This window comes from Ochotona princeps, chromosome 30 (assembly GCF_030435755.1).
Source record: "Ochotona princeps isolate mOchPri1 chromosome 30, mOchPri1.hap1, whole genome shotgun sequence".
Classification (NCBI taxonomy): Eukaryota; Metazoa; Chordata; class Mammalia; order Lagomorpha; family Ochotonidae; genus Ochotona; species Ochotona princeps.
This window is the reverse complement of record NC_080861.1, coordinates 4198063-4224534: the sequence shown is the minus strand read 5'-3', so window position 1 is coordinate 4224534 and position 26472 is coordinate 4198063. Positions and strand designations below refer to the sequence as shown.

The 26472-nt window shown below is 49.7% G+C and overlaps 1 protein-coding gene across 2 annotated transcripts in view; it reads right to left on the bottom strand.

Moving 5' to 3' along the window:
* The window catches only part of RYK (receptor like tyrosine kinase), a 62831-nt gene extending 49665 nt beyond the window's left edge, over positions 1-13166 (bottom strand). For both annotated transcript variants that reach the window (XM_058657090.1, XM_058657091.1), the window contains exon 1: positions 12733-13166. In XM_058657090.1, coding sequence (XP_058513073.1) covers positions 12733-12961 — 229 coding nt within the window. In that variant the 5' untranslated portion in view covers positions 12962-13166. The remainder of the gene's footprint in view (positions 1-12732) is intronic.
* Between the last annotated feature and the right edge of the window lie 13306 nt (positions 13167-26472).

Genomic DNA, 26472 nt, shown 5'->3' with positions numbered 1-26472 from the left:
CAACTCTGCTACAAGTACTCTGCCCTTAAATTTAGGGTTTTTTCCTTATTTCTGAGTGGGAACACATTGGAGCCATTGATTCAGAAATGACATCCGAGGCTTACCTGAGAAAGCTGCTACAGTGGCTAGAGCCCAGGGAGCGTTTATCTCGCAAAGAACCCAGAGCAATCACAGACGAGAGGGCTTCTGCAACAGGCTCCCCCTGCAGGCAGGACAGAGCTGCCCGGCTCCCAGCAGGAAGGACCAAGAGCTGGAGAAAGGCAGGAAGAAGGGAGAGGAGGAGAAAGAAAGGAGATGTAGACACGGGAGAAGGTAAAATGAATATGCAACAAGAAAGCCGGGCACCAAATAAAACCAGTAACCACAATAAGTATAAGTAGTTTAAATGTGCTTAGTAAAAAAACAAACAAACAAACAAACAAAACAACGCTGTTCAGTCTTGTCCAGATAAATCCTGTTTGCCAAAATTACACTTTGAACCAAATTTAAAACTACATGCCAGCTAAAGAAAAAATAAATAAAATATACATGAGGTAGCACTCATATGACAAACTGGAACTCAAGGCAAAGACTTCATACTAATAAATCATTAATACGAAAATTATTAATAATATTCCACATTAATAAAAACCACAAGGCTGCAGTAGCACAATGAATAAAAATGCTTCCAATATAGAAAGAAAAGCCCAAAGCAAAAAAAGCAAGAAACAGACTGACAACTGCAGTTGGAAATTAATACTCTCTAGTAAATCAGAAGATCCAAACAGGTGAAAAATGCCTGTGCCAACCCTGCCCAGCGCCAGGAGGAGGAGCGCCTACTGAGAGCTGCCCGGGGAGTGTGGCACAGAGCTAGTAACTTCTCCACCAGGTCAGTGTGACCTGGGTGGTGTGCGCAGGGTCTATTTGTCTCAGCCATCTGGAGCAACCTTGAGCAATTTTCTGTGCTCTAGCTACAGATTCCCTATCTATCCTCAGCAATGTCCTTACAACTAACCAGCAGCCTCTTCCCAGAGACTGTGAGCAATCACGTTCTCAGGAAAGGAGTCTTGGACCTGAGAGAAATCCACCCACAGGTTTCTGAAGCTTTCCTTTTGGGGCAGGCCAATGTGTGTACATTCACAGTGTAGCGATCAACAGGACTTTACTGTGAGATGACATTATCCGGACTAGAAGAGAGAATGCAGGTAAGCACAGAAAATCTTAACAATCCTGAATAAGCAAAGATTTCTTGTTCAGGACAAAACACAAACCTAAATAAATAAATGAAAATAATGGGTGTTCATCGAAATTTAATACTTTTGCCCTAAAAAGACATTAAGAAAATAAATTGGGAGAAATTATTTACAATGTAAGACTTACTTGAAGGGAAGTGATGAGACACTGGTTAGTTTGCGTTTAGAACAAAGAACTCCTACAAAAATATAAAACATAAGCAAAATTGGGCCCGGAGTGATAGTGTAGTGGCTAAAAGTCCTTGCCTTGAACGCGCCAGGATCCCATAAGGGCACCGGTTCTAAATCCCCGGGACCCCACTTCCCATCTAGCTCCCTGCCTGTGGCCTGGGAAAACAGTCAAGGATGGCCCAAGGCTTTGGGACCCTGCACCCACATGGGAGACCTGGAAGAAGTTCCCAGCTCCTGACTTCAGATTGGCTCAGCTCCAGCTGTTGCGGCCACCTGGGGAGTGAATCATGGGACACAAGACTTTTCTCTGTCTCTCCTCCTCTCTGTATATCTGCCTTTCCAATAAAAATAAATAAATAAGCAAAATGGAAGAAGTAAGACATTTTATAATTAGGGAGATGCATAAATAGCCAAGAAATGCAAGAACAGGTGTTATCATTAATCAGAAAAACACAAATCGAAAGAAACCACAAGGAGAACCAGTGGCACTCAAGAATAAGAGTGAACGTTGCCCAGGAACGGAGAACTTGCAAGTCACACAAAGCTGGCAGCGCAGGAATGCTTAACAACTGTGGAAAGACGGAGGGTCCGGAATCTCAGGCGACACTTACTCTGTGACCCAGCAGTTCCACCCCCAGGTAATTACCAACGACCTGACAGCAAAGGCCCCAGATCTGCACACAAGTGTTCACAGCCAACACTGGAGACCACGCAAATGTCCTTCAACTGATACAAAAACAGGAGTGAATTTCAGAGCATCAGAGCATCAGACCGTAGGCACAGGAGAAGTCCATACTCTATAATCCTGTTAATTATAGAATAGGCATAACTAACTAATGGCGACGGCAAGCCCATCAATGGAGAGAGATGGACAAACCGATGGGAACTTCCTAGAGGTGATGGAAATGTTCCTTCTGCATCTTCATTGCAATGGGAGATTCTTGCGCATTTTTAAAAACTCAACCAACTGAATATCTAAAATTTGGGCCTTTCATGGAGAGGAAAATAAAAAGTCAACACTCAATACTTCTTACCTTTTATTTCAAAAAGACTTGCAAATCATAGAGTAATGCTAGTACTAACTAGTAATGCTAGTTACTAGCAGACTAAACTGATTTAGAAAAAAACTAATCAGTGATCAACCTCAATTTTAAACCTCAAATACCTTTCACAGGGAAATAAATTCTATTCTTAATAACAGGTTTGTGTAATTACTGGTAATAACAATGAAGATAATATAGTATGCATTAAAGTTTTTCAGAGTTCACAGTATCAAGGACATTTACTGGTTCTGCAAATTCAGTTCTGTGTAAAGCTGGATGGCACAGAGCAGTAAGCGCCCAGACCAGCGCAAAGGCAGACATGCCATCAGGCGCTGGGCACTTCACACAAGTTCTCCAAATTCTAATCTGTCACAGCATAGGGTCCATTTCTTTCCACCTCCTAACACCTGTTCTTTCTAACTTATTCAAGGTCTCTCTACCAACCTAAACATCTCAGAAACATCTCTTTGAACACACCAGAACAACTCTACAACACCCCAGCTCAAGACTAAGCAGGCTGGTTGGCTAACCTTTCCAGGCTTCTAAGTTCTCCCTGACCCTCAGGTGGACTGGCTAGCTTCTCAGCCTGGCCACCCATCCCTGATTCCCTGCTGAGCCTTTTCTGTGCTGCCTGTAACATTCCCTGACCCCAATCCTTCCGCACTCTGCAAGAACTGTCCTAGTTTCTCATGACCACCACTTCAAACGATGACTGGGAACTCCTTACCAAAAACCTTGCCGTCAGCTCAGCCGCCAGCCCTCTCGCCCAGGATCTCCGTCACCTGTGCACAGAGGAGTCTGGAATGACGTCCCCACCTCCCGTGATCGGTTAGGGCCGATCTGCTCGCTCCCAGCCTACTCCGCGCTCCTTTTAGTCCTCAGCTCCGGAAACCTTACAGACCAACACAACTTGCCCAGATGCAAATCACTCTGCCTCCCAAAGCTTGTGCTGAGATCTTGATCCAGCAGTCAGAAGCTCCATGGCAGGCTTTCTTTACAGTGGCTGGCTTTTCTTTCTTTTCTGGATTTTCACTTGTTTATTATCCTGTTGTTTCTCACATTCTATTAAACTTCCCCCTTTCCTCCTTAAAGGCTTCCGTTCCAATGATCTAAATCACTTTCTTACCAGTACCCCAACTTTGTTCTACCAGTCTATCAGACATAACCATGTCAGTCAGAAAACATCCAATCTTAAACTAAATCTCCCACTTCTTGTCGTCTTTGTCCTACAAATCAATGTTGCACAATCCTGGATTGCCATTCCCACAAATGAGTGCCCATATGGGCACTGGTTCTAATCCCAGCAGCCCTGCTTCCCATTCAGCAGAGTTCATTTTTTTTTAGTTTTCTTTTTTTAAATATTCATTTTATTTTATGTATTGCAAAGTCAGATAAACAGAAAGGAAGAAAGAGAGGAAGATCTTCCAACCACTGATTCACTCCCCAAATGAGCGCAATGGCCAGAGCTGAACCAATCCAAAGCCAGGAAGGAGCCAGGAGTTTCCTGCAGGTCTCCTCCGCAGGTGCAGGGTCCAAAGGCTTTAGGCCGTCCTCGACTGCTTTCCCAGCCACAAGAAGGGAGCTGGATGAGAAATGGGGCTGCCGGGATTAGAACCAGCGCCCATATGGGATCCCAGCACATGCAAGGCGAGGGCTTTCACCGCCAGGCTACCACAAGATGAGTTCTACAACCACAGCACAGAGGGGAAGTGAGAGGACAAAGCTGAAAGTTCAGGAAGATGAATGCAACTACAGTGTGTAGGCTAGATCACCAGGAAGGAGAGCTGAGCAGAGGTCAAGGTCTGCTGCGGGGTGCCCTCCAGCATTCAGCTGGGTCCTCAGACTATGCACGCAAGGAACCTCTACCAGGGCATAGCAAGGGTAAAAGGGAACAGTACCTAGCACTTAGAATCTGAAATCTCAATACATTCCTACCGGCCAGAGTAGATCACCTCTTGCAATTCCTAGTGTTTCCCAGTTCTCTGCGCTTAGAGCTCCCAGGGAAGGTACACAAGGACACCCGACTCAGCAACGGGAAACAGCCCCTTTCTCAGCACTGCCCCGACCATTCCAACAAGTCTTTTCAAAACCTAAAAGGGCCAAACTGTGTCTGAGAAACTGCAGCCTAGGGGCCCGGTGGCGTGGCCTAGCGGCTAAAGTCCTCACCTTGAACGCCCCGGGGTTCCCATATGGGCGCCGGTTCTAATCCCGGCAGCCCTGCTTCCCATCCAGCTCCCTGCTTGTGCCCTAGGAAAGCAGTTGAGGACGGCCCAAGGCTTTGGGACCCTGCACCCGTGTGGGAGACCTGGAAGAGGTTCCTGGATCCTGGCTTCGGATCGGCGCAGCACCGGCCGTTGTGGTCACTTGGGGAGTGAATCATCGGACGGAAGATCTTCCTCTCTGTCTCTCCTCTGTATATCTGACTTTGTAATAAAAATGAATAAATCTTAAAAAAAAGAAAAAAAACTGCAGCCTATACCAAAACCCAGTAGCATTCATCCTAATACAAAAATGCCGAGTACCTGGGACCAGCAGGTAGCCTAGTGGCTAAAGGCTCTCGCCTTGCATGCACTGAGATGCAATACAGAATATGGCTCCTGTCCCGGCTGCTCCACTTCCCTTCCAACTCCCTGCTTTGTGGCCTGGGAAAGCAATCAAGCACATTCTGATGCCTTGGGACCCTGCGCACGTGTGGAAGACCTGGAAGAAGCCCGGGCTTTGGATTGGCTCAGCTCCAACCATTGTAGCCACCTGGAAAAGCCACCTAAACCAGCCAATAGAAGATCTTTGTCTCTCCTTCTCTTGGTAAATCTGATCTGCCATTCCAATAAAAATATATCTTTAAAAAAATTTTAGGGACCAGCGTGGTAGCCTAGTGGCTAAAACCACCTTGCACTCCAGGCCCTGGGCACATTCTTTTAATGCAATTTCTGAGTAGTTACTGTTTCTGCTTCACATGGAATTTTCTGCTTTAGGATCTGTAACTGGCAGGATTCTTTCCCAACACTGACAATAGGCACCAAGCTCTCAAAAGGAACATTGTGGAACTTGTCAAGTCAGGGTGCTTGAGTAAACGCACACATTTCATTCGTTCCTAAAATGATCCTTACAATCCAAATAGCTTTTTAAGCAGCACCTTCAGAACTGACTTGCCAACTCAGGATGTGACTCATAGGGGACAGGTTTAGCCATAATTGGTCAGAATTCTCCCACATGTGCAGCATTTAAAAAAAAACCCTCAAACCCACAATTGCACAATGTCTCAGGCTGGCTCTCCCAATGAAGACCAGATGCGTTTAAGTTAATGCTGTGTCAATTCCACCAAGCCTACCCAAAACGCCAAGGGTTAAGGCTTTGCTGCAGAGTGCGAGCCCACCTCCACCCACCCCACTCCCAGGACCTGAGCACACAGGACACCCTCATCACTCTCGTCCTCCGGGCACCTGGCATCTAGAAGGAAAAAGAGGGTGCTAGAAGGAGAATGTACAGCTCACCTCAGCTTCTCTCTGAACGACAGAACCCTCTGGTTCAGCTCAAACTCCGACCCCTTCCTTGGCCCGCAGGTCTCTTTCATGGAGTCCACGTGAAACTCCACAAAGTCAGCTGCCCTGCCTGATCCCTTTCATCCGGCAAGGTGGGCACCCAGACCCAGCCAGCCTTCCGCCAAGGTGGGCACCCAGACCCAGCCAGCCTTCCGCCCTGGAGCTCAAGCTGCTTACAGAACCCAGTGCCGACCGCACCCCTCCTGGTCTGTACCAGAAAGCCCACGTTCCTAACACAGGCTCAGCCTCCTCCTCGCCTCCTCCTCGGCTTTGCCAATTCTTCTCATTGTAACCACGTTAGCTTTTTGTAATCCGTGATTTCGCACACATCTGCTTTCACATTTCCATGCCTTTGCTCATGCCATCTTCTCGGGCTGGCATAAGCTGCTCTCTTTTCTATCAAATTCACTCTTAAGGAGTGCATGCTTGGCACAGCAGGTCAAACACCGCTTGGGACGCCGGTAACCAACACTCAGTGCCTGGGTTCTAGTCCTAGCTTCCTTCTATTGGGACCCTGCTGCCCACAGGGGAAACCCGGAGTGAGTTCAGGGCTCTTGGCTTCAGGCAATTCCAACTGCTGGCATTCAGGGTGAGCCAGCAGGTGAAAGACATCAGTCTGTCCCTCTGCCCTTTAAAAGAAAAGCTAATGAAAGAATGTTTTAAAGATTTATTTTTTTATTGCAAAGTCATGTATATTTTTATTGGAAAGGCAGATATATAAAGAGGAGAGACAGAGAGGAAGATCTTTCGTCCGATGATTCACTCCCCAAGTGACCACAACGGCCAGAGCTGAGCCGATCCAGAGCCAGGAGCCCAGAGCCTCTTCCAGGTCTCCCATGCAGGTGCAGGGTCCCAAGGCTTTAGGTCGTCCTCAACCACTTTCCCAGGCCACAAGCAGGGAGCTGGATGGGAAGCAGGGCTGCTGGGATTAGAACTGGCGCCCATATGGGATCCCCACACGTACAAGATGAGGACTTTAGCCACTAGGCCACCACATTGGGTTAGGCAAATGAAAAATGTTAAAAGTTCACCCTTTTAAATAAGGCTCCAATGTTTTCTAGAACATTTCCCTAAACTCTATAAGCTTCGAAGCGTCTCTCCTCTTTATCAAAGGAAATCCTGCTTATGACACTTTCCTTCTATCAAGAAAAATCATTACGAATCACTTCTGGGCCAGCATTGTGACCCAGCACATTATGCCCCCACCTGCAATGCCAACATCCCACACGATTGCCAATTCAAGTACCGGCTGCTCCATTTCCAATCCAGCTCCCTTCTAACGTGCCTGGGAAAACAGCAGAAAATGACCCAAATATTGGAGCTTCCGTCATACACACGAGAGAACTGGGTGAACGTCCTGGCTCCTAGCTTCAGCCTGGCCCAGTCCCAGTTGTACGGCCATCTGGGGAGCAAACGGACCAGCAGACGGGAGAGCTTGCTTCCTCTCTTCCCCTCTTCCTCATCTACCCTCTTGTCTCTAACTCTGCCTGCCAAAGCATATAAATCTTTCAAAAACAAAGCACCCACTTTTTTGACTCACATGTCAATTAGTAATATAACTGCTCTCAGTGACACAGTCATATTATCACAGTCTCCCTACAAAACTCTCAGTCTCTTAAGAAAAGAAATCTTTAGGGCCCGGCGCGACAGCATAGTGGTTAAGGTCCTCGCCTTGAACACACCGGGATCCCATATGGACGCTGGTTCTAATCCTGGCAGCCCCGCTTCCCATCCATCTCCTTGCTTGTGGCCTGGGAAAGCAGTCGAGGACTGCCTGGGGGCTAGCACAGTGGGTCAAGCTTCAGCTTGCTACACCACACATCCCATATTGGAACACCAGCTCTGGCCCAGCTGTTCTGCGTCTGATTCAGCTGCCTGCTGACACCGCACCTGGGAGGGTAATGGAGCTGGCACCTGTCGCCCACATGGGAGACGAGGAAGGAATTTCTGGCTTCTTGTCTTGGCCCGATCCAGTCCTGGCTACTGCAGCCATTTGGCAATTGAACCAATAGCTAAACTCTTTTAATCATTCCACCTTTTAAATGAATAAATTTAGAAAAAATTAAAGGCTTGGGCCCGGCGGCGTGGCCTAGCGGCTAAAGTCCTCGCCTTGAAGGCCCCGGGATCCCATATGGGCGCTGGTTCTAGTCCCGGCAGCTCCACTTCCCATCCAGCTCCCTGCTTGTGGCCTGGGAAAGCAGTTGAGGACGGCCCAATGCCTTGGGACACTGCACCCGCGTGGGAGACTTGGAAGAGGTTCCTGGTTCCCGGCTTCGGATCGGCACGCACCGGCCGTTGCGGCTCACTTGGGGAGTGAATCATCGGACGGAAGATCTTCCTCTCTGTCTCTCCTCTCTGTATATCTGACTTTGTAATAAAAATAAATAAATCTTTAAGAAAAAAAGAAAGAAAAAAAATTAAAGTCTTGAACACAAAATTTAAAAATTCTCCCCCTACTCAGTCCTTCTAACGCAAATAAATAAAAGAAAATCTGAAGATTCATCTCTAACAGAAGTCTTAGAAATGGAAAAAAAAATAGAAAAATGCAGAGTAAACGTTTCCAAAGAAGTAACACGTTTCTGACCACTCAGTGGTGACCCTGTGACACTGAAAGGCCCACTAAGATCAAAACTCAAACAACCGACAGAACATTACAAAACTTGAGAATGTCAAACAGAAAGACCCCGAGATTCAAAGTACAAGTGGAAAAAAGGAATCAGTATAAAATTGCACTTATCACAAACTTGTGACACAACAGTGTGAAAATGCCACTGACATGATAAATAAAAATTCTTTTAAATTAAATATTCTAGGGCCTGGCGGCGTGGCCTAGCGGCTAAAGTCCTCGCCTTGAACGTCCCGGGATCCCATATGGGCGCCGGTTCTAATCCCGGCTGCTCCACTTCCCATCCAGCTCCCTTCCTGTGGCCTGGGAAAGCAGTTGAGGACGGCCCAATGCATTGGGACCCTGCACCCGCGTGGGAGACCTGGAAGAGGTTTCTGGTTCCCGGCATCGGATTGGCGCGCACCGGCCGTTGCGGCTCACTTGGGGAGTGAATCATCGGATGGAGGATCTTCCTCTCTGTCTCTCCTCCTCTCTGCATATCCGGCTTTCCAATAATAATAAAATCTTAAAAAAATTAATTAATTAAATATTCTAAATCATCTACAACGCATGAGGATGGGACAGACATCTTGACAATGGCTCACCTCCCAAGCACTCCTCCTAACGGAGCTACTAGGGAGGTGCAAGGAAACCAAGGAGACCAAGGAAAAGGAAAAGAGCCACAGGTCAGGATAAAGGGATGGAGTCCCAGGAACACAACCCTGCCGTTCAGACCGCAGGCCAGAGGACGGAGCACTGCAGGGGGACGCGGGTCCAGAAGGCAGGCGGTGGCACTGACAGGCGACGAACCTGAGCCACTACCTGGGAAAAACTTCAAAAGGCACACAGCCTATTGTTTTCGAGTTGAGGAAACATGGCCACAGACACACAAGAGATTCATCAGAAAGTTTAAACACTTTCTCTAGAAAACAAAAGCATGTAAGAAGTAGACTGGGACCTAACGCAATAGCGTAGCAGTTAAAGTCCTCACCTTGAATGCACCGGAATCCCATATGGTCGCCGGTTCTAATCCCGGTGGCCCCACTTCCCATCCAGCTCCCTGCTTGTGACCTAGGAAAGCAACCGAGGACGGCCCAAAGCTTTATGAACAGGCACCCACGTGGCAGACCCGCAAGAAACTCCTGGTTCCTGGCTTCGGGTTGGCTCAGCAACAGCCATTGTGGTCACTTGGGGAGTGAAACATCGGACGGAAGAGCTTCCTCTCTCTGTCTCTCCTCCTCTCTATATATGCCTTTCCAATAAAAAGAAATAAATCTAAAAAAAAAAAAAGTAGTAGACTGGGCCCTGCCTAATGCCTCAAATGGCTCATCCTCCACATACAAGCGCCAGGATCCCACATGGGTGCTGGTTTGTGTCCTGGCTGCCCCACTTCCCATCCAACTCCCTGCTGTGGTCTGGGAAAGCAGCAGAGGACGGTCCAGAGCCTTGAGACCCTGAGGTTCCTGGCCCCTGGCTTCTATCAACCTAGCTCCAACCATTGCAGCCATTTAGGGAGTGAACCAGTGGATGGAAGACCTCTCTCTTCGTCTCTCCTTTTCTCTGCAAACTTGCCTTTTCAATAAGAATAAATGAATCTGCAAGAAAAAGAAAAAAAGAAGGCCACTAACTCAGAAGGGAGCAAAACATGTACATTTAATGTAATATTGGCTGCTGGTCTTACTCAAGAGGTTGTACTTATCTACTTATTTGAAAGGCAGAGTGACTTGGAGGACGGGGGATGGAGGGGTGGGAGTGGGGGTGGGGAGACTGACTTTCCAAGCAGTGGTCACAACACCAGGGTTTGCCAAGCCAAAGCCAGGGGCCAGGAAGTCCACCCGGGACTCGCACATGGGTGGCAGGAGCCCAGGGCCTTGGCCAGTGGCTGCTGCCTTCAGGGCACACTTTAGCAGGAAAGTACACCACACAGCAGTGCATGTGCCAAGACCCACTGCTCCACAAAAAGCCCATCGCTGGCTTCATTCAAAACCAACAAAAATCTTAATAGAGTCTAAGGAAATACGGATAAGCACCCAGTTATGACAAGGAGCAAATGCTTATCCCACACTGATTTAGAAACATAAATGTGAAACTCAGGAAGAGCACAGAAAACCCAGGGGAGGCAGCAGCTACCGGCCCCGGGGCGACAGCGGGGACAGCTTTCGCTCTAGGTCTTTTAGCTCTTTTTCACTGTTGAAAAAACATGCATGCATTAATTGGACTTATACAGTTTACTCTCATAAAATGCAGCTGGCTCATTTTATATAGCATATAACTTATCACTATCAAATTCAGTTGTAAGCTTCTCACAACCCTAAAATGACAGTACTAGCAATATTACAAAATGATGTTCAGTTTCCCAGAAGACATTTAACCCATCATCATCCAAAATTCTAGTACAAAAGTACTCTCAAGTGGGCTGAAAACGCCAACACAGCTTCCCCAGGGAGCTGCAACCTGCCAACTAACGGCCCGGGTATGCTGCCCATGCAGGGGCAGCCAGGGAGTATTCAACACGAAATGCACGCAGGAGAAGGGAATATCTCCTGGACCTGACAGCCTAGAGAGCTAAAGGCTGGAGGCCCTGGGCCCAGGGCCGGGCACGGGAGAGCGTCCAGCCTGCCCGCCACGCTCCCGCCCCTTCTCCACTCAGTCCATTTCTGGGCATAAGCTGGGTGCTCATCCACCAGAGGCTTCCTCTGCGAGAAATGGTTTCTACCCTGGAGCAAAGGAACAAACACATCATCTCAAACACTGGTGAGCAACGATTTCCACCATAAAATGTTGCAGCCAATGTCTCCATTTCATTTTTAAAAATCAGGAACACTGTTACCTTGAGCAAGCTGCTTAAAGCTCTCATCTCTAAAATCGGAATAAAGAGCTCTGTGGGTCACTGGAACAGAAAGGACATAACACAGCGACGACACTGCAGGGTCAGGTGTCCACAGGCACTGCATTAACCTCAGACGCCTGGCAGTCCTGTGTTCCTGCCCTCCAGCCCTGACCAGGAAAGAAGAAACGCAGGTAAACAAAAAAACAACTTCAGGGCGCCTATCACAAGCCCTACTCTCTAATGTCAGGTGAGTTACCGACATTCACTATTTTCCCTAAGCCTCCGTTCCAAGCACTAAGCCAATTCACTAGTTTAATTGGACTAAAAAGACCGTCAGCTAATTCAGCTGGACTAGAGAGAGGATTAGAAAGGCCCGACGTTACAAAAACACAGACGACTCCCTTGGCAGAAGTCTACAAACGCATACCCATAACTACGACCCAACAGCCTGCGACGCGAGTGGATCTCCACAGACCTCAAGAAAACACTGCTAACTTTAAAAGACATCAATAAAACTGACAGATAATGGCTGGTTAAGAGAATCACCTTTTTTCCTCTCCCTTCCACCATTTAGAGGCACCACACCGCGAGACCACACTGAAGGGCTGCGGTAACACACACACACACAGCAAAATGTCCAGAAATCGACAAAGTTCTGCTGAAGGTGAACACGACCTCGAGCTAACCCAAAGCCAAGTTCTCCATCCACACATACACGCGAGACAAGCAACAAAAACCCGGGCTCAGAGATCTAACACCTGGCGGTCCGTTCACTGTTTTTAAGCACGCGTACTGGTCCCAAGACCTGGACGTGGGTCACCCACACCCAGTCCGTACACCCTCTCCCTGGCTCTCCTGTTGTGCCAGAGCGTGTCATCAGCAAGCCCGAGCGCAGGAGCGTGGCCTAACGGACACCCAAACCAGCCCCAGGTATCTGCACAAGTTTCCTCTGAACCGGCAAACTCGAGGCAGCCTCCGTCCAGGGCCCCCCCGTGTGACAGGCACAGGGAGGGTCCCAGACACGGGACGCACGGCTGCAGAGTTGCCACAAGGAGGGCAAGTCTGTGGCAAAGGAGGGGGGTTCGCAGAGGCTGGCACCCGCCGGACGCGGGGCTTGCACGGAGGCCGCGGGTTCTGCCCCATCCCCCGCCGCACCCCCCACGGCGGCGGCAGGGGCAGCCGGGGTGAAATCAGGGGAGACGGCCCCGGGGCCGGGGACCGGCCAGCTGGGAGGGCGCAGGCCCCGGGGAGAGCACCCCCGGCCCGCGGTCCACGCCGCGGCCGGCCGGAAGCAGCCCGGGCCACTCACCGATGAGCCGGCGCACCTCGTCCTCGCTCAGGTAGAGGCTCACGCTGGGCCCCGCGGCCGCCGGCGGCAGGGCAGGGGGCCACGGGGCCGGGGCGGCGGCGGCGCCGGGCGCGGGCAGCAGCAGCTGCAGCAGCGCCAGCAGGAGCCACGGCGGCGGCGGCGACCTCAGGCCGCGGGCTCCGGGGACGCGGCCCCGGCCTGGCCGCCCCGGCCGCGCCGCCCCGCGCATGGCCCGCGCCGCCGCGCCGCCGCCCACCACCCCCGGCCCCGAGCCCCTCACAGCCCCGAGCCGGGGGCGGCCGCCCTGCTCATCGCGCCGCCGGCCCGTGGCAGCCAGCCGCCGCTTCAGACCGCCAGAGCGCGCTGCCGCCGCCGCCGCCGCCTCGGCGACATCGTCCCGGGAGAGCGACGCGAGCCGGCGGGGGAGGAGGGCCTGCTCGCAGGGGGCGCGCCCGTGCGCGCGGCCGCCGCGCCGGGGCCGCGCACGCACGCCGGGCCGGGCCGCCCGCCGCCGAGCGCCTGCGTCCTCGAGCGCCTCGGCCGGGCGCAGGGTGGCCAGGCCCAGGGCGGCCGGGCGGCTCTCCTCAGGACGCCCCTCCTCAGGACGCCCCTCCTCAGGGCCTCGCGGGGCCCAGGGCGGCCGGGCGGACCTCCTCAGGACGCCCCTCCTCAGGACGCCCCCCCCCTCAGGACGCCCCCCCCTCAGGACGCCCCCGCCTCAGGACGCCCCTCCTCAGGACGCCCCTCCTCAGGGCCTCGCGGGGCCCAGGGCGGCCGGCCGACCTCCTCAGGACGCCCCTCCTCACGACGCCCCCTCAGGACGCCCCTCCTCAGGACGCCCCTCCTCAGGACGCCCTCCCTCAGGACGCCCCTCCTCAGGGCCTCGCGGGGCCCAGGGCGGCCGGGCGGCCCTCCTCAGGACACCCCTCCTCAGGACGCCCCTCCTCAGGACGCCCCTCAGGGCCTTGCCGCCCCCCCCCCGTGTGTGTGCGTCCCCTGCTTCTCCCACGGAGAGCCCCCCACGTGAGAAGGCCTGTGGCCGCGGCTGCAAGCCAGCGGGCTCCGAACGTCCGTGGAAAGGGCCTTTTGGGTTGCCAGGAGAAAAAAAGAACAGGCTTTTTTTTATTGAGTGAGAAAACTCAGATTTATATAGAAATCACCTTTTAGCTCTTCATCAAAGGCAGCTCCAGCGTTTCTGTGCGTCTTCTCGTGGCTTGATACTTCACACGTTTGTTTTCCAGAAAGATCTAGAAACTAGATCTAGAAAGATCTAGAAAGATCTAGAAACTAGAGTAGGCTCCTGGCTCTTGGCTTCGAATCATCTCAGTTCTAGCCATTGCAGCCACTTGGGGAGTGAATCAGCAGATAGAAGATCTTCCTCTCTGTATATCTGACTTTCCTATAAAACAAATAAATCTTTATAAAAAAGTTGGTATTTTCCCTGCATTTTGTCAAAGGCTCCTGGTGTCTCAATAGGGAAATTCCTAACTTGGAGAGGTTTTTCAGCCTTTCAGATCTGCTTCTGTCAGTGACTTCTTGAGGCCGTTTGTATAACCCAGAGCTGTCCTTGCCTGGCTGGCTTCTGGCCCTTGTTAATTGCATGATGTTGGGAAAATGACTTAAACTCTCCGGTCCTTGGTTTCCTCATTCCCAGAGCAGAGAGGATCATGCCTGACTGGCAGTGCCTGCACAGGTGTAACTAAACAGCCCAGGGCAGACACTGGCTGGTTGTCACACCCGTTAATTACTATTGTTACAAAGAATCCCTTCCCTCTAATGACCACTTCCTGTAGCACTGTCATCACCAATCACCTCCTGGCAGCTTAGGCCAGAGGGCCTGCTCTACCTGGCCCAGAGCCTGGGCTCTCTGCCCGTTCATTCCAGGGCCTCCCACGAGACGCTGGGATCCTGGGGCCCCAGAAGGGCAGTGTCTCCTGTGCATTGTCACCAGTGCTACGAGGGAAGGGCTCATGGTTGTCCCAGGTGGGCAGGATCATCTTCACCTGAGGACTCCAACTCCTAAGCTCCATCCCAAACCAGCGACGCAGGGATGGGACCCTGGGGACTCTGTTTCTCATGGCCCTCAGGTACTTCTTTGCGCCACTTAGGGAAGATAATCTCCATGTACTGTGTCTCCACTGACCTATTGCAGCGGCTTCCTCAATGCTGCATTCGTGTGTTAGGCACACAGCAGTCAGAGCCACCCTGGTGCATGTTGGCTTGGAGGTGCTACGTGCCCAAAGCACCCCATTTCATGTAGAAGATAGAGCAAGGTTGTTACAGGAATCAAGGCAGTTCCCAAACCCCACCTGCCTCCCACTACAGGGCCTGCGCACTGCCGTTTTCCAAGTCTGCAGTGTTCTGTGGGAGGTGTACGTGGCCTCATCTCTGACCTCTTTGGAATCAATACTCCAGGTGGTAACTTCTGAATGGGATGAAAATCACAAACTTCCTTTGGCTTAATTAAGCCCTTAGTTCCAAGTCCCCCCACTTCTTTCTTTCCAGGTTTCCAGCACCCCTAATCCCTACAGAGGAAGCTTCCAGCCTGTGCCAAGGTGGAGGTGGCAGCTTGTGAGATTTCCCAGATAAAGCCACTGCCTGTAATGCCAGCATGCCAGTGTGGGTTCATGTCATAGATACTCCCAATCCAGCTCCCTACTAGTAGACTGGTAAAGCAGAGAAAAAATGGAGCAAGTGCCTGGATCTCTGCTGTCTGTGTAGGAGGCTGGGAAGAAGCTCCCAGCTGCCGTCTGCTCCAGCCTGGCTGTGATAGCCACTTGCCAAGTGAACCAGAGAGGAAAAATTTCTCTCTGTCTCTCTCCCTCCCTCTCCCTCTCCCTCTTTCTTCCTCCCTCTCTCTTTCTATCTCCCCTTCTGCCCTTTAAATGAATAAATAAATCTTTTTAAATAGAGGGAGAAAAGAGACAAAATTCACTTTCTAATACTTTTTAAAATTTTATTTTTGATGATATTTACATAAGCATGTACAACCTTGTGGACCACTGACAAAGGGGGGGAGGGGTGAGTGAATGACACAACTGAGGTTTTTCTAATACTTTTCTATTTTTCTTTTGACAAAACTAGCTCCTGAATCCATCTGGAATCAGTTTGTATATGGCACACAGCACAATTTCATTTTTTTCTGTATTGGGGCATCTGTCCCAAACACTATTTGTTACATGTATCGAAGATTCCCTGCTTAGTAGCTGCAGCTAACGTGAAACAGACTACAATCTCAGCCTGTTTCACACCCCCCTCCTGTGTACCCGTCCGTGTTGATCTCTGCTGGCCGGGTGGCAGACACTCGCCATGCGAGGCTGTTGTGTAACTAAAATATGGCTAGTAGAATTAAGATATGCAATAAGTACAAGATACACACCAGCTTCTGAAGATATGGTACGAAAAGAATGGAAAATATTACAATCACCGTTTTAACACTGTTTTATGTTGCATTTTTTTAAATTACTGTTTTCATGCTCGTAGTGTCCCCAGTTTAACTGAGGGTTGGGGGGGGGGGGGCTTCTTCAGTGTGGCCCTGTGTCCTTTTGACATTCCTTCATAACATTCATTGAGCATCGTCTTGCTTTTTGGAACAACAAAATAATCTTTCCTGTTTCCTACACTGTCCCTGGAACCAGCCCTTTCCCGTAGGAGCCACAGTTCCTGCTTGTAAAGAGTGGTATTTAGAAACCACAGTTTGGGAGTCTGGGCTGCTCATTGCTGCTCGGACAGAACTACTTCTAGGCCCATTAGGGAGATATGAAGAAGGCACATGGGTTTATTTATGTGTTTGCCTGTACTTGTGAACACAACACACACATCTGTAAAATCCATGAGCTCGCTCTGGAACTTCTGGTCCCCGTCTGCCACCATTCCTTCTTCATTCCCCATCTGCAACTCGTTTCTCAGACAACAAGACGCAGAGCTGCCAGTCCCTTCAGTGTGTCTGTTTACTCATCCGAAGCTTCCTTAGATAAGAACACTGCTGGAGCTGCCTACAAAGCTCACCGGTCTCTGTCCTCTCCCCTTCCCCCATCCCAGGTCAAGCAGGGGAACCGTAAAAGGCAAGGCCCTCTGGGTGCCCTGGCAACATCTGTCACTAGCTCCTTGTCCCACAGGTGTCCATTCGATTCCCGGTATCTGCTTCAAGGAGAACTTTGCCGTGAATTTTAATTTGAAAATCTTTTTCTTTCTATTTATTTGAGGCACAAGCAGACATTCCTCCAGATGCTTGCAATAAACAGCCAGGGGCTCAGCTCACCATCTGGGTGTCCCGTGTGGATGGAAGGGCCCCAGCTGTTTGAACCATCACCTGCTACCTTCCAGGCTGTGATGAGCAGGAAGCTGGAATCAGGGGCAGAGCTGGGACTCAGACCCCGTCACCGATCGGGAGGCAGGCCGGCATCCAAGTGACAATTCCCTACATTCAAGGCCTGCCCTGTTTTCATTTTTAAATCCCCATTTTTTTTCCTTTCTTTACGGCACCTAGCTATTTCTTGAAATAAAAGTAACATTGTCTAAGATTTTATTGAGTATTTAGTATTAGTTCATTATGAATTAACTATTTTCATATGACTAATTTTCAAAATAACCCACATACAGTTGAGCTGTCAGATCATTCTCCCAAGTGCTGTTCATACATCTAGAAAGTGTAGAGCTAGCAGTCCGTTTCAGACAGCTTGGGTCCTGAGGCCGTGTTTTCAACCATTTAGACTCGCTTAAATCCTTGCCTTTGCTCTCCACTGACACTCTCCAAGTTCCCTCTGCTTGCTGAACCTGCTGCTCTCTCGGAACAGAGTGGAGCCTACTGCTGCTTGCTGCATGTGTGTGTGACCCGACATGAGTCTCTGAGGGTGCAGTTTTGGCGCGGGGAGTGTACCTTTGGCAGAGTGGTGGGCCCCTCTGCCAGCTTTCCTTTGGCGCTGAGGTCTTCCTGCCTGGCCTGGCAAGCACCTGTTACCAGAGCATGCACCTTCCTCTTTGGCCTTCGTGATGGTCTCTGGGATGACCCAGGGGGAATTCCTGCTGAGGACAAAAGGAGCTGGAGGAGAGGGTCTCCTTAGCCCAAAGATTCCAATTCTGCACCCTGAGAGTTGCCCCCTCCCCCTGACCTTGGGCCCATGGATTCTGAACTTGAAACTGTTCCAAGGCCACTCCCACCTGCCCTAGCAGAGCTCTCCTGGGGTTACGTCAGGCCGCAACTCTCTGTGATCAGGTTTCACTGTTTGACAGCATTTGCTTTCCATCCTTTGGGACATTTCTAAATTTTTCTGATCCATCATAACAAATGTGATTGGCATGACAAAATCTTTCTATAGGTCAAAAAGCCATAAACAAGGTAAAAAAAAAAAAAAGATGAACTGAGAAGGGGAGCTGCAATTCTTAATCCATGCAAATACCTAAATAATTCAACAGCAATAAAAAAGAGTGAAAAAATGTAAAAATCATGGAGAAGTGCAAATAATTTGGACATACATTAAGGTGCTTAATGTTAGTCTAAATAAGTGAAATGCAAGTGAAAGTATGGTGAAATACCATGTTTCACTAAATTAGATTAGCCAGTCTTTAGCAGTTTGATAACAAACACATGGGGCTGGTCCCAGTGTGGAGACGCCAGCCTCTTACAGAGCTGACCGGAATGGAATTCACACACATCTCCAAGGCAGCCGTTGTGTCCCTTGCCTCCAACGTTCGCAAGTGCACACAGGCTTGGACTGAGCACTTCCACGGACAGTCTTTTATCCGGAAGGCGTATTTGCACGTGGAGGAAACGCTGTGTATACTGAGTCACCCATTCCGTCGTAGTCTCTGGGAAGCATTTGCTCATCCACGGTGCAATGGTTTAGGAAGTTATGCTGAGGCCCTGAAGTCATGTGGCTGCAAAGACAGATGGCACAGCTCTTTGTGCGTGGATATGGAATTGTCTCCATTCTCAATGAGTAAGACCAGGCACACAGCACTATGTGAAACATGCCACCGTGTGTGTAAAGAGGGGGGAGAGAAATGCAGCTTCCAGGGCTGATGCACGGTGGCTCAATTAGCTTAGCCTCCACCTGCAAGCACCAGGATCCCACATGGGCGCTGGTTCATACCATGGCTGCTTCGCTTCCCATCCAGTTCCCTACTTGTGGTCTGAGAAAACAGTGGATGATAGCCCAAAGTCTTGAGACCCTGTCCCCATGTGGGCAACCCAAAAGAAACTCCTGGCTTCAGCTCCAGCCATTATAGCCACTGGGAACCAAACCAGCAGAAGATCTTTCTCTGTCTCTCCTTCTCTTTGTAAATGAAAATATTTTATATTTTTATAAAAATCTGCCTTGCCAATAAAAATAAATTATCTTTTTAAAAAGAGACACAACTGGAAGACTTGTATGTGCACAATGTAGGCTAAGAAGCTATAACACACACATGTACACATATACACATACATGTATATGTGTGTGCCTATGATTGGATTAGGCTGACACACTTGGAGTTGGGGATTCAATCAGACTCCCCTGTGGGTGACAGGAATCCAGCTACTTGAGGTCTCCCAGGGCCCACAAGCCGGACATTGAAATCAGCATCACAGCAGGAAATGGAATCCAGACATTCCATTATGGGAGTCTTAACTAGCATCTTAATCACAGGAACAAATGCCAGCCCCCTTGTTGCGGTCCTGAAAGTGAAATCTGCAAGCTAGACACTCAGAGAGGGTCTATATGTCGGAAGTTCAGAATTCCTTCTTTGGAAAACGTTAGCTATCACGGCTAATGTGGGTTGAGGCCCACTCTCACTGTGGTGGGTCAACTGCTTTAGGATTTAGATGTTAATTATGTCTAAAAAATACTTGAGAGAACACAGGTGGGTCATAGCCCACTGGGCAATGATGCCAGCTCCTGACACATTGTTTTTCATTATGATACCTGTCAGAATGTCCAAGCATGGGAAATAAGGACATCGCCCAGACTGCAACAAGTGTCTGTGCAGATCTTTCTGTGCCGCCTTGCATTAAATACTTGAATCTTTGGCAGAAATTAGTCTGATGTTTATCACCAGGTAGCAAAGTTGTTGGAAGGGACTTACAGCTAGAGGCTATAAAAGAACCAAAAGGTAGGGAATGGCCAAAATGATTTGGGTCACACAGTGAATGGGGTCCAGAAAAGAGTGAATTTGCTGCAGGAGAGGTAAAGGGACCCTTCTGGAAGCAGATGAAGGGATGAATGTCAAGAGAGTTCTCATCCAGAAAGTAAGAAAGAAGGCTCTAGGAGCAGAGTCTTGTGGAAGAGGTTGTTGACTCGGAGATTACGTGTGCAGAAAACTAAGCAACAGGGAAAGCCAGGGAAGCTCCAGGACAAACACGAATGGATTTTATGAAAGCAAAGGTAATTGTCATTTGCTGCGAGGCTCACCTGTGGTGGTTATTCTACAGCATCGATATCACGGCAGGGAAGTCTTGGAGAAGTACTACGTGTTCACTTCTCAAACTGGAAATGAGCAGATGATGCTGAAAACCGAGAAATCAAGGAGTAGCCCCCCAATCCCAGGCCTCGGTACCCGAGAGGAAAGTATGGAAGGAGTAGCGGCCAAAACGCTGCTGTGCATTTAATGTCTCAGAGAATTATTTGACTTTTTAAACTACACATAACTTTGCAAAAAACATTAAGATTAAATAAAAAGATTGGAATGGGATACAGAGGGGTCGAGTGGAGCCCTCTATATGGGCTGCACAGCCTGGCAGGCCTATTTTCAAAGTTAGCTTGGTAAACACCTATGGAACTCACGAGACATGATGGAACACGAATACTAATTGATGGCAGCCAGCAGCTGAGACATCAAACAGCTAGTTCACACCCCCTCCACCACCACCCAGGGTCTGCTAATAGCAAGAGGAGACTTCTCAGCTTATCATTTTCAAAGTAATTCTGTTCCCCAGTCGATGGGAGACAAAGACAGTCTGGAAAAAGTATGCACAAACTTGGAGAACTGGTTTCTGCCAGGTGCACGTGCGCATGCGTGTGTGCAGACATCCCTCCACCTCCCCTCGGGGAGTGCTGTGCTGGGGAAGATGGAGGCAGAGTCAGGGTTACAGAGGAAGGAGAGAGGGACAAGCAGGGGGACCACAGGACACAGCATGAGCTTTGCTGAGAAGGGAAGGGGACGGAATGGAAAGGCGGATCCCCCAGGGGCAGGCAGGGTGCCAGAGAGAGTGGCAGGCACACAGGCTCCGTTTTCCAACTGCAGGTGCTCAGAGGGGCTTTGTGCCTTCTCAGGCGGGCGAAGCCAGTGCAATGACATCAGGGAACACTTAGTCAGGGACATAGGTAAGCTGAGACTGCGACTTAGCTGACCTTGGTCAGGGGAGTGCCACCTGCTCCCTGGAAGGCAGGGCCTGGCTGCCTCCAGGGAAAGGGGACCAGTGACCCTGAGTCCTACAAGTGAGGGAAGGCCCAGACAGGGCCCTATGGGGTGGGGCAGAAACAGCCACTGACATGAAGGCACAGCTTCTGTCATGACACGAGCCCCAGAACACCAGTAGCCAACCATAGCTCGGGCCGTCCAAGCACAGGAGACAAAGGAAGATACTTACTTCTCCTCAGGTTGATTCTGTTGCTGAGCAGGTTGTCACGGGTGGTGCTGTATGGACCAGGAGCAGGTCATCTTCTAGGGACCAGGCTAGAGACACAGGGTTGGGAACCAAGGCCTGTTAAAAAAAATGAAGAAGTTTTCATTTTCTCACTCTTGAACTTCGTAACTGGCAGTAAGTAGTTATTTCTTTCTGTGCCACTTGCTTTATTGTTTGAGAGCAAATGGAGGTACGAGTAACATTCTACTAGCTGCCCAAGGAGTTCACCAGCTGCCATAGTATTTGAAAAGTTACTGTTTGTTGGCCTTCATTTTGAATCAGGGCCAAGAGCATTGTACTTAATTCTCATACAGACAATTAGGTAGCCCCAATAAAGCCCCATTTTACAAGCCAAGAAGCTAGGGTTTAAACAATGAAGTCATCCGATGAGAGTCAGCTAAACTCTGACTCGGCCTGTGCTGTTTCTAACGCCTCTCTGGCCTGGAGAAATCATGTGTGTAAACCAGGCCTAGCAGCAGAGCTTGGTTAGAAAACAGCCAGCATCTGGACACGGTGACTGAGTGTGCACGTTCGCTTGGCAAGGGGGTTGCTGCTTGTTGCCAGCGCCGGCCAGGCCTGGTGAACCGCCTGCAGTGGCCGCAGGTGGAAGCCCTAAAGTGCAGCTCGGCTCTGGAACCTGTTGACAGTAGCAGAGGCAGGTATTGAACCAGAACCCTGGAAGGCTTCAAGCTCAGGACATGCTTTTTCCTAAAACAGTTGAGGAATTTCATGACGTTGGATTGGGTTCAATACATTTCTGTTAAGTGAGGTATTCAGTGCAAGCTCTTTCAACTTGAGCCAAAGAGCTGTCAATTTAGACCACAAAAAATCATAACACTAACAACTCTGTTCTGGCAAGATTCATCAAGCCCTCTGCATCTCCTTATTAAATGTGGCCGTGCCTCTCTCCTCCCCCTCTCCCTGTGCAGATCCCAGTCAGGCTTGCTCTGTGTGCACATTCAGCTTAGTCCAGGACAATGGCTCAGTCGGCCCGGTGGATTGGCCGGAGCACTACCCTGAGCAGGAAGCAGGCTCAGGGCTGGGGGCCAATGATGAAGAACATGTGGCTTTAGCCTCAAGCAGCCCCCACACTCTGCTGCCAGACTGAAGAACTGGCAGCTGAGTCTGCCTCTTCCTTCCCCTTGCTTAGAAACAGAATCACTGCTGTGGCTGGCTCATTGGGCAACGTTTTGCCAACCTCCCTGGGCTTAGGTAAGGCCGAGTGACCAAGGTGTGACCAAGTTGTGTGCAGGAAGCTGTGTGGCCCAATCTCAAGTCTGAGCCATCTCTCCCCTCTTCCAGATTAGTTGGAACCCAGATCTGGCGGTGACTGCATGTCGATCATGTTCATGGAGGATGCCAGGAACCTAGAATTCTGTCTGGGTCTTCCACACGGGCCGCAGGGGCCCGAGTGCTCTGGGCTAGCTTCGGCTGCTTTCCCGGGTGTGGAACAGGATGGGAGTAAATGGGACTTGAATCAGTGGCCATATGGAATGCATGGTAGATGGTGGCTTAACCTGTTGTGTCAAAAACACCATCCCTCCCCCGAAGTCTTTCTTAGTCACCGTTCTATCCCTGTACAATGCCACTCCCGTGAACTGTAAGGATCACATGTTGATTCTGGGGGAAGACAGGGCACCATCTCATCGGAGTTCAGTTTGTAGAGAAGATGAGGGACTGCAGGCTGGCCACTGACTGCGATCTTGGAAACAATTATTCCACCTTCCCATGCTTACACGTGTGGCGAGGTCCTCTCCCAGGGCGGCTGCCATCCACCCCTTGTCTCCCTGCCTGCACCTGATGCTCGTCACATGAGATGTGGAGTCCAGTAGTTACCCTTTCTCTGTGCAAGCCCGAGTTGCTTGCTACATCACAGGGTGTGGTGGAAGTTACATTCTGGGCCTTTTGTGGCTGTCACGTGGCTTTTGCATGATTCTTGGAGGAATCCATTGTCAGAACCAGGGCTGTATGGAGAAACCAGCTGCAAGCACTCTAGCTGGTAGGAATAGATGAACTTCCAGCTAGCTGCAACTGCGCATAACCAAGGGACCTTGAACGTCAAGCCCAGCGAAACCTTCAGTTCACTCAAGCCCTGGTTTGTATCTGAGTACAACATCACAGGAGGCCCTCAGCAACAACAATCGCGCTGAGCCCACCCAACTCCCAGAACTTTGAGCAATAAATGTAAACGGTTGTGGGACCCAGCACAGTATCCTAGTGGCTAAAGTCCTCAGCTTGAATGCTTGAAAAGCTGTCTTAACCCCATGAACTTTGAGCTTTGGGAGAGGGATTTGTGATTGTGAGGCCTCAGAAATGCCAGAATCGTGGATGAAATGTCTCATTTCCTTCTCACAATAACAAAAGCCAAGCCTGCCTGGAGGACTGTATGCCCGTCTCCCAATGTGGCAGCTGCCCGGATGAGCAGTGAGGGTTGGAGACAAGAGAGCCAGAGACAGACACCGGCAATGCTGAGCCAGGTGGAAGCCGGGCTATCCTGCAATCCACCCTCCGAGATGGCACTCCATCACTGTGCTGCTGGTCACACAGTCCCACCTTGGAGTCACACCAGGTGAGAACTTGGGAGGAGGCAGAGCCCCCAAGAATCCCCCATGGGGCTGTCCTTCATCCTCCTTTGCAAATGTCAGTCGGAGATTCATCCTGAAAGCCTGCACTTGCTTGCCCACCCTGCTCTCAGGAAACAGAGCTTGTTTAGGAGAGGTGTAATAAATGTTCTATTTTCTCTCCTTCATTTACTGCTCTTCAAAATAATCACTTGGCTCCCCAACATTCACCTCTCTGAATTGAGAAAGATTTTTCATATGTCTATGGAACGCACTGATTTGGATACATTCAGTTTCCATCAAGCACACACATGTTGTTATTTTCTCAGTTTTTCTGATTTTATGTTTTGTTTCCTTTGACAATTGCATTTATTTTTTACAAAGGAAGAGAGATGGAGTCAGACACAGTCAGTGAGAGATCTCCCATCTGCTGGGTTTGGGTCAGGCTCAAGCCAAGGACCTGAACCAGCACCTGTTGCCTTGCCAGTGTGCGCAGGAGCCAGAAGCAGCAGTCTCGAGCCCAAGCAGCCTGAGATAGGATGCGGTGCCCCTCATAGCGTCTTAACTGCTGTGCCAAGTGCCATGCTCCTGTTGGTTTACTTTTGATGTCCTAATATTTCCATCTTTGGTTCCTGGGCAGTCCTTCCCGTTGGCTGCTGTGCCCTTTGGCACAGCCCCAGCAGTCTCTGATAGCTTCTTTGTTTGCTGGTATAACAAAATAGTCCAGGCTTGTCTTGTACATTTCCTGCTCCCGGCACTTTTCCAAAGAGCCCCAGTTCCTTTTAGTTTTTGGTTTATTCTTCCATTTTTTTCCTTTCAAAAAAAATCATATAAGCAAATAGATTTATGTATACATGATCATGTTTCTCCTGACTCTTCCTTTTTATGAAATGTGCATTTATTCATTTTAATTTTATTTGAAATGGAGAGTGACTGAGGCAGAGACCAAAGGGATCTCCCATCCGCTGGTTGACCCCCCCACAAAGGGCCAAAGCAGTCAGAACCGGACCAGGCTAAAGCTAGTTGCAATCTCCCAAGTGGGTGGCAGAGACTCTAGCACCTGAGCCGCTGTTGCCTCCAAGGGGCGTTCACAGCAAGCTGCGCTGGAAGTGGAGGCAGGACTTTACCCAGGCCCTCCCAATGGGATGCGGATGTTCCAAACAGATGCTTAAACTGCTATGCCACATTGCCAGCCCCTCCTTTTTCTTAAAAGTAGAGATAGCAGGACAAGATTGAGCATCCCTCTGGGATGCTACACCATAGCACCAGCATCAGCAATCGAGTCCCTTCTTTCTTTCTTTCTTTCTTTCTTTCTTTCTTTCTTTCTTTCTTTCTTTCTTTCTTCTTTCTCCTTCCTTCCTCCCTCCCTTCCTTCCTTCCTTCCTTCCTTCCTTCCTTCCTTCCTTCCTTCCTTCCTTCCTTCCTTCCTTCTTTCTGCCTAGCTTTATTTATCTGTCTGAAAGGCAGAGTTACACAGAGGGAGAGACAAGGAGAGCTAGCTTCCATCCACTGCTTCACTCCCCAAATGACCGCAACGGTCAGAGATGGGCCATCTTCCTGAGTTTTCTCAGGGCGGTATCAGGGAACTGGGTGAGAAATGGAACTGCTGAGACTTGAACTGCTACTCATCTGGGACACCGATCCAGGGGAAGCTCCTGGCTTCCAACCAGCCCAACTCTTGTCATTGCGGCCATTTGGGGAGGGAACCAGCAGATGGAAGAGCTCTTTCCCCAAAACCCTGTGTAAGTCTGCTTTTCAAATAAATAAATACTTTGTAAAGATTTATTGATTTGAAATGCAGAGTTGCAGAGCGAGAAGGACGGAGTGGCAGGACCACTCACTCGTTCGTTCCCCCTAAAGCTACAACAGCTGGGGATGGACCAGGCTGAGGCAACTCCACCGGGATCTCCCACACCGCTCGTAGCGACACGAGGGCTTGGCTCATCCTCTGCTGCCTTCCCAGGCCGTGAGCAGGCAGCGGGGTCCACAGCACAGCCAAGCACGGCACCCCATGTGGGAGGCCTGGAGAAAGCCTCAACCCACGGCACCGCTGCACCAGCCACACTTCTATATACTTATTTACTTTCAAAAAGTGTAGGAAATCTTGCATTTTCCACAATTTAGAAGAAGAAGAAATGACATCATTCTATGGTAAGTGTCAGAAAGCCAAATCACAGAAGGCAAACTGGAAGAAAAGAAAATAAAATATTGATGATATTGATCAAATTTCCAGACAGGAAACACGTCTGTCAGCTTTTAAGTGAAAACAGAAAAAGAAACCAAAAGAAAGAAACCACAAAACATAAGCTGATGAATGTTTAAGTAAACAAAAATTTAAAACACGTGTACCACAATAAAAACAATAAAAATAAATAACTAAAGCAAAAATATAAAAATGCCAGATTGGGATAAAAAGTTGAAGGCCCAAATATGCCACCACCACACACACAGAGAAGACTCCTATGTTCTGTTCTAGAAAGAGCAGGTAGAATGTTGGCTTAAGACCTCAAGGCTGGAACGAGCAAGCCGGTAGCTGAGCTCACACACCTCACTGCGGAAACACGGCTGTGAACC